The sequence below is a fragment of the Balaenoptera musculus genome, chromosome 2, assembly GCF_009873245.2.
Source record: "Balaenoptera musculus isolate JJ_BM4_2016_0621 chromosome 2, mBalMus1.pri.v3, whole genome shotgun sequence".
Taxonomy (NCBI): domain Eukaryota; kingdom Metazoa; phylum Chordata; class Mammalia; order Artiodactyla; family Balaenopteridae; genus Balaenoptera; species Balaenoptera musculus.
The window spans coordinates 68685095-68698468 of NC_045786.1; the positions used below are offsets into that span (position 1 = coordinate 68685095).

Sequence of the window (13374 nt, forward strand, 5' to 3'; positions counted from 1 at the left end):
CGCGGGCTCCGGTCTTCGGGCTTCTAGGCGAGCCGGGTGGGGGCGGGGTGGGGCGGGGCGGGGTGGAGGCGGGAGGGGGCGGGCCCAGGAGCGTGTGACGCCCTTGCTTGCTGCTGCCGCCTCCGGAGTCGACAGGTGCTCTGCAGTTACCTCTCTTCTTCTAGAGGACGGTTAAAAATAAGCGTAAAAATTAAAAAACGCTGGAGACTGATGAGGAAACGATCAGCATGGAGAACGGGCTTGGATTGGTGTATCTGGAAGGTTCCTCCCATTTGTCATTCATTAATTCAACATTTACTGAGCGCCTACAGTGTGCCCGGGCTTCAAAGCTAAGCACCGGAGCTTCAGAAGTAAGACACAGCACCTGCCGTCCTGGAACCCTTAGTCTATTAAAAGACACAAGCAATTACAGACATAATAAGGATGATAATGGTTATAGGGAAAGCGGTGTGGGAGAGGATGGAAGAGTGTTCTAAGAGGGGAGAGTAAGCGTAAAGGCCAGAGATTTCCAGCGCTATCCCATAGAACTTCATACGATGATGGAAATACTCCATTCTGCGCTGTCCATAACAGTAGCCACTAGCCATATGGGGCTTCTGAGTACGTGAAATGTGGCTAAAGAAACTGAGAAACTGAATTTTTTTTTCATTTACTTCTAATTAATTTAAATAGTCACAAATTAATAGCTATTCTATGGGACAGCATAAGAGACTTGTATCTCTTGAAAAAGGAAACCCAAACTATAGACAACACTAATTTATGTCTAATTTAAACTATCTCGTCTATACCCACTTTCATCCCCAAGTCTGCTTGCAGTGAAGAATTTAATAGGAAGCAACATTACTATGAAAACCAGAAATCTGGGACAAAAATGAACCTTATTATTCAGTTCTGTTAGCACCCATTTATTTAGCAAAGTTCTGAGCCCAGGGATCCAGATATGAAATGATGCCAGTTCTCAGAAAATATTTAGCTCAGGGGGTAGGTCATATAAAATATAGAGGGTTTTAATATGGGGAATATACTGAGCTCAGAAAGAGGCAGGAAGGTAGGAGCTAAGGGTTGTAGGAACCAGCGGCAGACATTTGAGAGCAAATCCTTGAGAGCTGGACAGTGAAATGGAGGAGGAATTTGATAGAGGAAGAAGCAGAGGTAGGGTAGTGGATGCACAGGGTGGGAGACCAAAGACGAAGAGATATGAAATGTTCTGCATACTGGGGGTTAAGGGCATGGAGGGGAGAGGTTGCCCTGGGTCTGGTAAGACAGATAGGGAATGGATTAGGAAAGTTTTTGTTTCATTGAGGTGTTTGTACTATATCCCACAGAAACATAAGAGTCAAGGAAGTTTGTTACAGGAGATCAGCAAAATCAAATATGTGCCGGGCAAAACAACCTCTCAGTGAGGAGAAACTAGTAGTAGACAAACCAGTTGGAGGTGATGCAATCTGCCTGTTATGAGATAATGAAAACGGTAACCCTGATAGTCTTGAATTTTAAAAATAATAATTTTTTGAAATGATAAAATTATTTTTATTGCATTGCTTTTACTACAATGTAGATGCTATATAGGGCACTTTAAAAAAAAATTGAAGTATAACTTATGTATAGGAACCAGGCAAATTTTAAATGTTCCACTTAAGCTGAAGTTTTGCATGTTTATACCTGTGTAATTAATTACTATCTAGATCAAGATCCGGAACATTTCCAGCATCCTACAGGTTCTCTCATGTCAGTGTACCTTTGCCTCCCATCTCCTACACCCCAATAATTACTATCCTGACTTCAATCACCATAGAGTAGTTTTTGTCTATTCTTGAATTTCATGTAAATGGAATCTACCAGTATGTACACTTTGTGTCTGGTTTCTTTCATTCAACATAATGTATTTGAGATTTATCTATATTGTGTGAATCACCAGTTCATTCTTTTTTGGGTTTTGTTTGTTTTATTTCACTGTATGAATGTATCACAAATTATCCATTCTCCTGATGATGGACATTGTTTTCAGTTTTTAGCTAGGAACATTTATGTACTTGTCTTTTGGTGGATATATGTACTTAATTCTCTTGGGTAAATACCTAGGAATGGAATTGCTAGGTCATAGAATATGTATGTTGAGCTTTTGTAGATACCGTTAGGCAGTTTTACAAAGGGTTTTGATCAATTTACACTCCCACAAGCAATGTTTAAAAGTTCTAGTTGCTCCATTTCCGTGGTATTTTCAGTCTTTTAAATTTTAGTCATCCTGGTGGCTGTATAATAAAGAAAAATAATTTCAGTTTAGCATATTTGAGCCCTGAGATTTATCAACTGACCTCTATCCAAGGCGAATTGAGTCCAAGTCTATTGGTAAGCAAGGAGACTGAATGACATTTTGCCTCATATGCTCCATAAGAAAAGTCCAATGGAAGGGGCTTTATCCAGCCTGGTTCAACCACCACTAACCTACTGGATGACTTCTCTGGGCCTGAGTTTCTATATCCATCAAATAAGAGAGTTAGACTCACTCCCCTCCAATGTTCTTATCAGCTATTCCTAAATTTTCCTGTGAGAAGGACAGCTATTGTGGACCTCTTTCTCCATGAAGAATCCAGTAAAAAAAAAAAAAAAAAAAAAAGATATTGAAATTGAGAAGGGAAAGAGTAGCATCCAGGTAAACTATAAAGCTAAAAGATGGCAGAGGGGCTAAAAAGGCAGAGCACAAGTAGCCCTGCCAAGCTGAAACAGGTAGGGCTGATGGTTTTATGATAATGCTAGTCAAATTAAAATGCAAATGAAGCACTGTCTTTGTGTTCTCCCTTCCAGATGCAGCCTTTCCAGCCTCGTGTGGCCCAGGGTCACCTCTCCCTTCTCTGGCCATCAGAAGCATTTGCTGAGTGTTTCCTCTGGATGAAGCACATGCTCAGTGCAGAAGTCTGTACTCCTGCCTTTGGCAAGTGATCATACACATTCTCCTTGTTCACCTTTTTACAGAATCTTTTATTCCTGGAAGAAGTTTTGGAAAATGAGCTGTAGAATTTGGCTGCTTTTTGCCTCACCCAGGATCACCCAGCCAGATATCCTTAACCGAAATCAGGTTACTCTGTCTAGATGGCACAAAGCTGAGAGTGGAGAGAGACTGACAGATCAGCCCAGGCATCTATGGGGAATTCGGGCAGCCAGTTCATATCCCTGTAACCTCCTAACTATGCCAGGAGAGTGGTGAGCATTGCAGCCAGTCATTGCCAGAAAAATCTTCCCCTCAGCCTGTCAATACACAGTTCAGAAGAATGTACAGAGATGGCCCTTTCCTTGAGTGCGGGGAGTAGCCCTTCCACCCTATCCAGTTTGACCTACCTGATAATTCTTGGCTTTCTGGGCTGCCTACATGGTTGCCAGGTACAGACAGTTGGTATGCTACCACTTATGTAAAAATAGTGGAGTAGTGGGAGGAATAATACATTTGTACATAAGCATTTGTTCATGTATCATAAAATATTACTGGACAGTATATGCAAGAAACCAATAACATCAGTTTCTTGTGGGGAAGGAAACTGGGTGACTGGAAGATCAGCATAGCAGAATATTTTTTACTATATACCCTTTTATTCAAAAACTTAAATTTGAAAAAGAAAATTAGCTGAAAAGCTCTTTTTTGTTATGGCAGCTTGGTTTATACTATGCCTCCAAAAGGTATAAAATATGGAGGAAGTGGAAAAACAAACTCTAGCCCATCATACCCTGTAATCAACTGCTATTAGTGTGTACATTACATGCTTGTGATCTGTTTCCTCAACTAGATTATAAATCTCCTTGGAACACAGATTGCTTCCTTTTGGTATCCTATAACATCGAGTACAATGTTTCAGAAAGTAGATGCTTAAAGTAGGCATGTTGATGATAATGCCCAGTGCTAGAAAAGTTTTAGTGAAATTGGCACATTCATGCTGAATGTAACTAAGGGCAATATGAATTTGTGGAATCATTTTGGAATGCAGTTTTGCAATATGTAACAAGATAAATGGAGATGTTTATGCTGATTGGCCTTGTAATTCCCCTTTGGGGATTTTATTCTAAGAAAAGAATTTCAAGGAAGGAAGATGTATATATGAAGATGTTCATGATGTTACATGTTGAAACATTGGGACTTACTCAGGAATGACCAAATGTACTGTGGTATAACAACTCAATGGAAAACTATACAGCTGTGCAAAATGATGAATAGGAAACTAGCAATATTGAAAATGTTTATGATAAGAAATACAAAAATTTTGATTACAACTTTATATAGTGCTAAGATACTGGGGAGTAACTTGTCTTTTTGTTTTCTTCCTTTATAACTCTTGATCCTTCCCTATATAGGGAGCTAGCATGAGGCAACCATGCTTTCTGGGAGTTATAACTCTGGGATTAGAAAACAGAGACATCTGATTCTTCTCTTTTAAGCTCAGTTGCATATTCAAGACAGAAAATATTTGGAATAATATGCAGACTAAATAAAAATCATCCGAGTATAGGAGGGAAGAAAAAGTCATTTTACAGATGAGAGAAATAAAACTTAGAGAGATCCGATATTAATCTGTTAGTAGGGAGAGGAGCCAGGATGTGAACCCAGGTCTGCCTGACTCCAGGAATCCGTGCTCTGATCCATGAGTACCTGAGCAAAATTACCACTGCCTGAAGATCGTGGACTGGGAGACAGGTTGGTCTCTGATGAGGCTCCGTGTGAAAAGATGTCAGGTTCTCTAAAACATGAGGTCAGAACTGGATGAGGACCTGATTACTTCAAATAGGCACTGATTTCAAGATGCAGCCCAGGGTTCCCTGGGAAGAGTTCTCACTTGTCCACCCTAGCTTTCACTCACGCTTACCTGCCTGCTGTCCATTATGTCAAAATATGATTGTTTCATGATGCTTTGCGATTTTTTTCAGTCTACAGCAGGGACGGATTTGTATCAACCCCACCATGCTATTTATTCAGACCACGTGTGCTAGATAACTTGCCTTTTCCTGAGGAGTTCCTAGAGTGTAGGGCAGCATAATATAGCTAAGTTGGCTTTGTCAAGCACACAGAAGTTTGGCAAGGCCCAGGCCTGACTGATTCAGCCAGTAAACATACAAGGAGCCAGTTTAGGGACTGCCATGGTGGTCCAGTGGTTAAGATTCCGCCCTTCCAATGCATGGGTGAGGGTTCAATCCCTGGTTAGGGAATTAAGATCCCACATGCCACGAAAAACAAAAAACAAAAAAACCAAGGAGCCAGTTTAGCCTCAGACAGTTTATTACTTACATGTATAACAAAGGGAAGAATGCATCAAGGTGCCAGTGGTCCTTGTCCCATATATGAAAAAGGACACTACTGAAGCAAATGAAGGGGCCAGGTGACTGCAATGTAAGTTCTGGGATAACTGGCTTCTGAGGAGCCAGTTCTAGGCTGCAGCCAGTTCTAGGTTTTTATATTCTCAGCTCTGTTCTGACGGGGGTGGGGCAGAAAGCCCACACCTCATCAGAACCTGGGAGGGGGGGATGAGAAGCTGTCCCAGGACAGCCTCCCAGGGGAGATTGCCTCAAGGTCTTCATAAGACTGTTCCTTTCCAGTTCTGGAAAGATCACAAAGCATTCTGCTACAACTCAGATAACCGTTGGTTCCAGCCTTTGCCTAGGAGGCCTATGTGGATACATGCAAGGTGGCCAGGGTGCGTGATGGAGATGTTCCCCCCACAGATTTCTCAGGGTTAGAGGCTTTTTAACCCTGCCATAGAAAGAGAAAATAACACTGAAAACCAAGAAATCTGAATTCAAATCTAGTTGTCTGTCATTAGACATATGACTTCGCACATCCTTTACCTCTCTGGAGCTTTTTTTTTTCTTTTTGGTGTTTTGTTTTGTTTTCCCCTGAGGTTTACTGTTAATCTCTCTCTTTTTTTAAAAATTTTTATTTTTTATTGGAGTATAGTTGATTAGCAATGTTGTGTTCATTTCAGGTGTATAGCAAAGTGATTCAGTTATACATATACATGTTTCTATTCTTTTTCAAATTCTTTTCCCATTTAGGTTATTACAGAGTATTGAGCAGAGTTCCCTGTGCTATACAGTAGGTCCTTGTCGACTATCTATTGGAGCTTGTTTTTTTAATTCCATAAAATTATATATTTTTTCTTTGCTTTTGGGGAGGTCTTTTTCCTCTTATTCAAATATAAACTGCACAAAGTCAAGGATTTTCCCTACTTTATTCACTGTTGTGGCCCCAGTGCTTGGAACAGTGACAGGCACATGGCAGAGATTCAGTAAACATTTGGATGAATGAAATGAAGTGCAAGATGTTTCATTGTATTTTGTTAGCATATGCATCTGCATTCAAAGCCTTAAAACCTACTTTCAGGTGTTTTTTTGTTTGGGGGTTTGTTTTTTGTTTTTTTTTTTGCACAAAATTCATAGAGGAATCCCAGTGAAAACATGACTATACTTTTAGGGGAACTCAACTGAAAAAAAAAAAAGCCTGAGCAAAGACTCATTTAACCTCAAAGTGAATAATTGCATACTGAGGAGTAGAACATGGCACCCAGATGGATCTCTTATTAAAATAAAGCCTAATGACACACACCTCTGACAAATGGTTCCTTGTAATAATAGAAAATAGGGAAGGCCCAGCTCGTCCACTGTTTTGTTCTACACCTTCCACTTTCCCAGTCATCTCCCGAGGCTCCCCTTTTCTCTTTCTCTCAGCCAATGTATGGTGTAGAACAGGAAATAACTTGTGGGTCAAGAGACCTGCCTCTGGTTCTGATAATAGCAAGCCACTCACTTCCCTACCCTGGGCCCCAGTTTCTTCATCTTTATGTGTTTGTATGACACACGTGGTTTTCCTTAAGTGCAATTAAGTGACGTTAGTACATCTGTTTCACAGATAAAGAAACCATGGCTCAAAGAGACTGACCTGATGAAAGTCATTAATTAGTACTAGAGCCAAGCTTTCTGACTCCAAGTTCAGGTTTCTTTCCACCATAACAATAAGACACCCAGAAAATCCCCAAGGTCCTGGTCCTTCCCTCTCCATGTCATCCCCATGAAGAGGCAGGGATTTTTGCCTGGCTTGCTCCGTGTTCTAATCCTCAGCGTCTACAGCTCTGCCTGGCACATAGGAGGCACTCAATATGTATTTGTCGAAGGAAAAAAATAGATGACTACGGACGTGCCACAGTTCGTCCTGTGATTTCCAGCAAGTTACTGCCCCTTTCTGGATTTCTTCTCTGTCCCCGACCCCCGCCCAGTTTCCTTCCCGCGCTTCGTTCGCTCCTCCGGCCACTAGACGGCACTGTCGTAAGGGAACCCCGCCGAGCAGAGAGCTGCGCTCTTCTTGGCCCCGTTGCGCCTTCCCCCGTTGGAGGGCAGCGCGCAAGAAACCGGAAGTGCTGGAGCCGCCGCCGCCGCCGCCTTTAAGTGCCGCGTTCACCGCTTCGGTTACCGCCGGCGCCGTAGCCAAGGAGGCCGGTGCCCCCGGGTCGGGAGTGGAGGCCGCGCGGCATGAAGCGGCGCAGGCCCGGTCTTTAGCGCGCGTCAGGACGGTCCGGGCGGGGCCGGGGGGGGAAGGTGCAGTATCCGCCCCCTCTCCTTCCCCTTCGCCCGCTAGGCCTGCGCCCCAGCCCACTCGGGCCTCTCCGCCTCACGGAGGAACCGCCCGGCGCATTCTCCCGGTTAGCCCGCTCTGCGGTTTACCCGGCGCGCCGCCCTGCGCGGGCCACAGCCGGTGGCGGGGCCCCACTTGCCGGAAGAGGAAGCCCAGGCTTTCAGATTCCGAGTCAGCCAACGTTCACTGGGCGCCCCCTGAGCGCTGGGTGCTGGCCTCCGGACTTCCATGTCCGTTATCTTAATTGAGCCTTGCTGGGGTTGGGAGCCGGGTATTGTCCGGGCTTACAGATGAGAAACGGAAGCCTACAGAGGCGAAGGGATTTGCTTAAAGTCCGACTGTGGCAGATCGGATTCGGACTGAGATTTTCTGGTTTCCCAGCTGGTGTTCTTTCTACTGCCCCACTCTAGGTCGATTCCCTCCTTGTTTACTGGCCCCTTCTCATTCTATTTCATCTACCTGGCACAGGATAGGTGCTTTCCTTTCCTTTTTTTTTTTTTTTCAAACCTCTCCCCTCACACACTTTTCTTCTAAGACTTGGCATCCCCCCAGTCCCCCTTCTTAATATTCTCTGCTACAGCTCTCCTCTTCTTCCGCATTCTAGCTTTCAAGATCTTTGCCCACTTTGTGATACTGAACCTCTCAACTAGCTGACGAATGAAATAGCTAGGCTTCAACGAGGCTTGGGGTGTTTAAGTGGACAGACTGGCGCCTGGATTAAAAATGAAGGAATGACATTTGAGTGGGTCCAAATTCAAGAGTCCTGAGGCTATTTTCTAACCCTATATGCTCTTCTCTGAATGAGGGGCTTAGTGAATGGGAAGGTGTCTTGACATCGTAGTCCGTTGTTGCTGTGTTAGCACAACTTCACTTTTTTCCCTCCATTTGCCACTGAGCCACATCTCTCTCCATCACCTATCTGGGTTCCTAGAGCCCAGAATTAAAACCGATAAAAAAGTGACAGGTATAATCACAGACCCTGCTTTTCTTCTTTTACTAAGCCAGAATTTCAACAAACTTAACACTTCCGTTTCTAGAGAAGTTACCTAGTTCAGTTATTTTCAGAGTATACGTGGAAAAGAAATAAGCCAAAATGGAATGCACTGAAAATGGGTAGTACATTCTTTATCTTGTGAAAATCTTGATGTTAACTGGAAGTTAGTTCTCTCCGCAAAAATGACCTGCTCTGTCGTTCTTAGTGGTTATTCTATTGAGTCTATTCTGTCTCCAGTCAGCTAAATATGTATTCTGTAAAATAATACAAATTGGTTATTATGTAAAAGGCAGAAGAATAGGACCAGGCACATAGAAATAAATTTTATTATTAATCATCTATCATTTTTGAAGATTTGCAGTAGGCACTGAGTAACCTCACATCTGTATGCCTTTTATACTTTTAAATGTTCTTCCATAATTTATCTTTTAATGTGTCCGGATGTCAGGATTTACACTACCGTTTGGATATTCTTTGGAGTAAATCGGGCTATACATTTCTGAAATAAAATCAGTTTATAATTTTCATAATTAAAATGCAGATACAAAGTAATTCAGGCATAGTATATTATATCAAAAAACATATGCATCAGTTTCAAGTACTATTTGAGACTTTAGGTTTAATCTTTTTGGGCACATACGATCCGTTTTAATAATGATCAACAGCTTTATATCTTATTTCATTATCCTGGTGAGCAGGATTGGATGGTGAGAAAAGGAAAGACTCCTGTGAGAAGAGAGCAGGATGAGCAGAGGGATCTATGCTTGAAGTTGAGTCACTTCAAAAAGATCTCTTTGAATGTGGAAGAGATCTGAACAGATGAAAATACAATCAGGTAGGCACCAGCGAAGGGCCTTAAGTGAAGAGGTAGGTGGGGCAGTGAAATACATGCACTGTGTTAAGAACATGTACTGACCTATTTTCTAATTTTTGCAATTAGAAAACTCGGGTCACATATTTCGAGAATGTATTTGTATGTAAGGTGTTATGGAAATCTGGAAATTAAATCAGTCAGTTACACATTTGTGTAAATTACTAAAATTATGTAATATCAGGTCTAGCCTAGGAAATGCAGGATATACATTGACCATAAAATACAGAATAGTGTCATTTGAACTATAAAGTGTGTGTGTGTGTGTGTGTGTGTGTGTGTATGTAGAGAGTCAGAGAAATAGTGAGTCCAGGGACCTAGTACAATTTAGGAATACCAGATAGTTTTGCTTAAGTGCAAGGTAATGGCAACTTTTATGTAAGAGACATGTCAAAATAATGACTCAAGAAGCTGGGCAGTAAGCTTGGGAAGTCTGTCTGAGCTTCCCTGTTCCATCCCCAAGCTCTATTGTTTCAAGCAGTGGTTTGGAGCTGAAGTTCCAAGTTTAACACAAGGGGAGTTGAGAAGAATGAGCCCAGTTTGTATATCTCCTTGTCTCACCTATCCCTTACTCTGTTAGGAATCAAACTAGATCCATTGACACATTTGATAGAAAACAGACCTCCACCAGCTTTTAGATGGGCAAACCACCACTACTGTCATGTACTGCTACTTAATATCAATATGCTGAATACCAGTTGAGCTAAATGACTTTTCCTCTGTTGAGCTGTTTGGATTTCAATCATTGGAGGTAAATGTCCAGTTGTAATAATATTACAAGTTGTATACCTATAGAACTCTCCAGTAGATTTTCTGGCTGCTCTTGCTACTGTTATATTGAAAACGGTAGTGTAGTTCACTGTAGCCTGAAAAAAGACAGTATTGTGGCCGTGGCCTCACAGTTCTGTTCCTTTCGAATGCCGTATAGCACACCAGCACACCTGATGGACTAATTCACAACCCATACCTGCTAATGACTTTTTCTCTGTGGTTGGTAGTTTCTACCACGGACTCCTGTTAACCTGTGAAATTAAGGTTTAAAAAAGACATCATGTTAAATATACAGCCATGTATTGATTTTTGTTGTAGAAGTAGTTAATAATTATGTGAATTGGTTACACAAATGCAATCTAGTTTATCTCCTAAGTCCACATGTTTCGGACATTTATTAGTTCAAAAAGAGCAGGTTGCCCCAGAATTGTTGTTTATGTTGCTCCTTTTTGGTAGCATTATGAATAATGCATGTCAGAATATCATACAGTGGCTTATAATAACACTTCTTGTTATTTTCTCTGATACTTTGCACCTGTTACATTTAAATATTGAAATAGATAAAGGAAAAAATCATCCTCTTCTGGATTTGTAAAATGAAAGAAACATCATTAGTAGATGAAATCTTAATACTGCTTTGGGGTTGAAGTGGTAAATTGGGTTTGGACTTTTATCAAAATATTGATATTACAAACATTAAATGTTTTGTGCATAAACTACAACTAAAGCCACTTTTTTCTCCTCATTTAATCATAAGAGTAAAAGTTTTATAATCTGTAGTAATAGTCACATAAATTCCTTATAGTATAGAGTTACACAGGGGATCATCAGATAGTGATGTTTAGGCAAGAGCAAAAGACAAAGAAAAAATGTACCAGCCAGTTAGGTCTTTTGTTGTTTGGAGTCTCATTTAAAAGGAAACAGTATTTATATTATCTTGGGTAAGTGCCCTGGAAACGTTATTAGAAGTACATTGTTTGCCACAATTTTATAACTGTTCTAATTGGTTGTGATTATTTCTGTTCTCTGAAGAAGTCCACATTTATCAAATGAGTTACTTTTTTTAAGTGCAAAAACACTTAACTCCCTTGGCACATTTAGCTTCACTATTGACATGCTCTTTGAAGGAGCATAGCAGCCAACTGGCATATGGCCCGTTTCCTTCCAGTGTGGGAAAGAAAAAGGAGTTTTGGCAAGAGATACCTAAGGAGAGCCTTTTATAAAAGTTCCCCAAGAGATTTATAGTCAACTGTGAAATAGACATGACCTCAATTTTTTTTTTTAATCTCATTTTTAAAGAAAAGGGGGAGCTATTGCTTTTCTTACTAAGTTTAATTGCAACTGTACTGAAAAGCATTTTTCCCCCTTTTTTGGGGGGGTTGGGGGGCCCTATCAGACTGTCATTCTGATTAATATAAGAGAAGGCAGACCTGTGAACTTCATGTGCCTTATTTTTCTAGGAAAATGCAACATGGCAGCAGCGATGGAAACAGAACAGCTTGGTGTTGAGATCTTTGAAACTGCAGAGTGTGAGGAGAATATTGAATCACAGGATCGGCCTAAATTGGAGCCGTTTTATGTTGAGCGATATTCCTGGAGTCAGCTTAAAAAGCTGCTTGCTGATACCAGAAAATATCATGGCTACATGATGGCTAAGGCACCACATGATTTTATGTTTGTGAAGAGGAATGATCCAGATGGGCCTCATTCGGACAGGATCTATTACCTTGGTGAGTATGAAGTCATAGTTTCTGAAAGGAAATCCTTTCTTAATTCAAACAGAGGCTAGATGCAATTGGCACTCAAATTTTGGTGAATAAATAAGTGAATGAATCAGTGATGGTTCCACCAAAGGAAAAAAAAATAATTAGAAGAACTTCAGTTTTGGTGCTGTTTTCATTTTGTTTTGTCCCATTAACTTGATTTTTATTTGCACATAACAAATCATGAATTGATCATGATCTTACTTTCAAAGTAAAGATGCTAGATATTACTTCTTCCTAAAGCTAGTTCAAAATGCCTTTCCTTAGGAATGGTCAGATTAGGAACACATAATAAAACCAGTAGTTTGTTCCCACTCTCAACAGCTACTGCTTTCATTTTTTTAAACCAAGGCTGGTTTTGGTCTCTTCTTCCTGAGCCCATTCACTCCAGGTTTAAGGTCTGTCTTCATTAAATGTACGATACCACTGATTGACATTTTTGTTTCTTTGTTTGTTTATGCACCTTAAATCCTTTACTAAGATGTTGTGGTAAAAGGAATAGGTAGTAAATCCTGAACAACTGTCACGCTTAGGCACAGCTTAGTACTGAAAGAAATGACTAACCTAGCACGTATATAGACACAGGGCAGTGGATAAAGAGCTAGTCTTGGAATCAGAAGCCTAGGCTCTGGTATCAGCTCTTTGCTGACTTGTTTACCCTGTGGGTCTCAATTTCCTCATCTATCAAATGAGGGTTAATGTCTATCTTATAGGATTGTCTTAAGTATTAAACATTTTACATGAAAACATTTCCAACTTAAATAAATACTAAGAAACACAATACTGTTCTTGTACAGCCAAACCAAGTTTTATTGTTTGGCTATGGCTAGTTTGAGGAAGGAAACTAAAAAGGGAAAGAAAAAAAATTTGTAGACCCCATTCCCATCCCCCAAGCAGCTGTCTTCATTACAGTATTATTTTTTAGGATTGGAAATAATAGTTGTAAATTATAGTATGCTGCCTAGCATTCACCAACTGGTAATTATTATTTGTATTAGCTTAAGTCCCAAAGGCCTATTCATTAATTGTTGCTCATTGAACACATTTATTGAGAGATGATGCTAAAATATTTAGGTAAGTCATCTGAGTAGGAAATATATATATATCTTTCTCAAGAAACTTATGCTATGTTTTTTTTCGGAGGCAGAAAGTCAGACTTTCCTCAGATTGGAGAAGCAATATAAGAAAAGCCCATCCATACTTGCTAAATCAGGCAGCTTGGTTGGAAGAGAGTTTGGGCACAGTTAGGGGGGGAACCCTTATATTTAGTATAATAGTTAAAAATTATAGCCATACCATCCATAATTCTTAACTATAAACAAATGTCTCACAAAAATGTTTATGAAATAACCATTAAAACTGCTTAAAG

At 40.6% G+C, this 13374-nt stretch overlaps 1 protein-coding gene across 1 annotated transcript in view; it reads left to right on the top strand.

Moving 5' to 3' along the window:
* The first annotated feature begins 7374 nt into the window (after nucleotides 1–7374).
* DPP8 (dipeptidyl peptidase 8) overlaps nucleotides 7375–13374 on the top strand; it is a 65691-nt gene continuing 59691 nt past the window's right edge. The window contains 3 exon segments of the mRNA XM_036841984.1: nucleotides 7375–7569; nucleotides 9299–9435; nucleotides 11703–11972. Of these exon segments, the coding sequence (XP_036697879.1) occupies nucleotides 9399–9435; nucleotides 11703–11972 (307 nt within the window). The 5' untranslated portion in view covers nucleotides 7375–7569; nucleotides 9299–9398.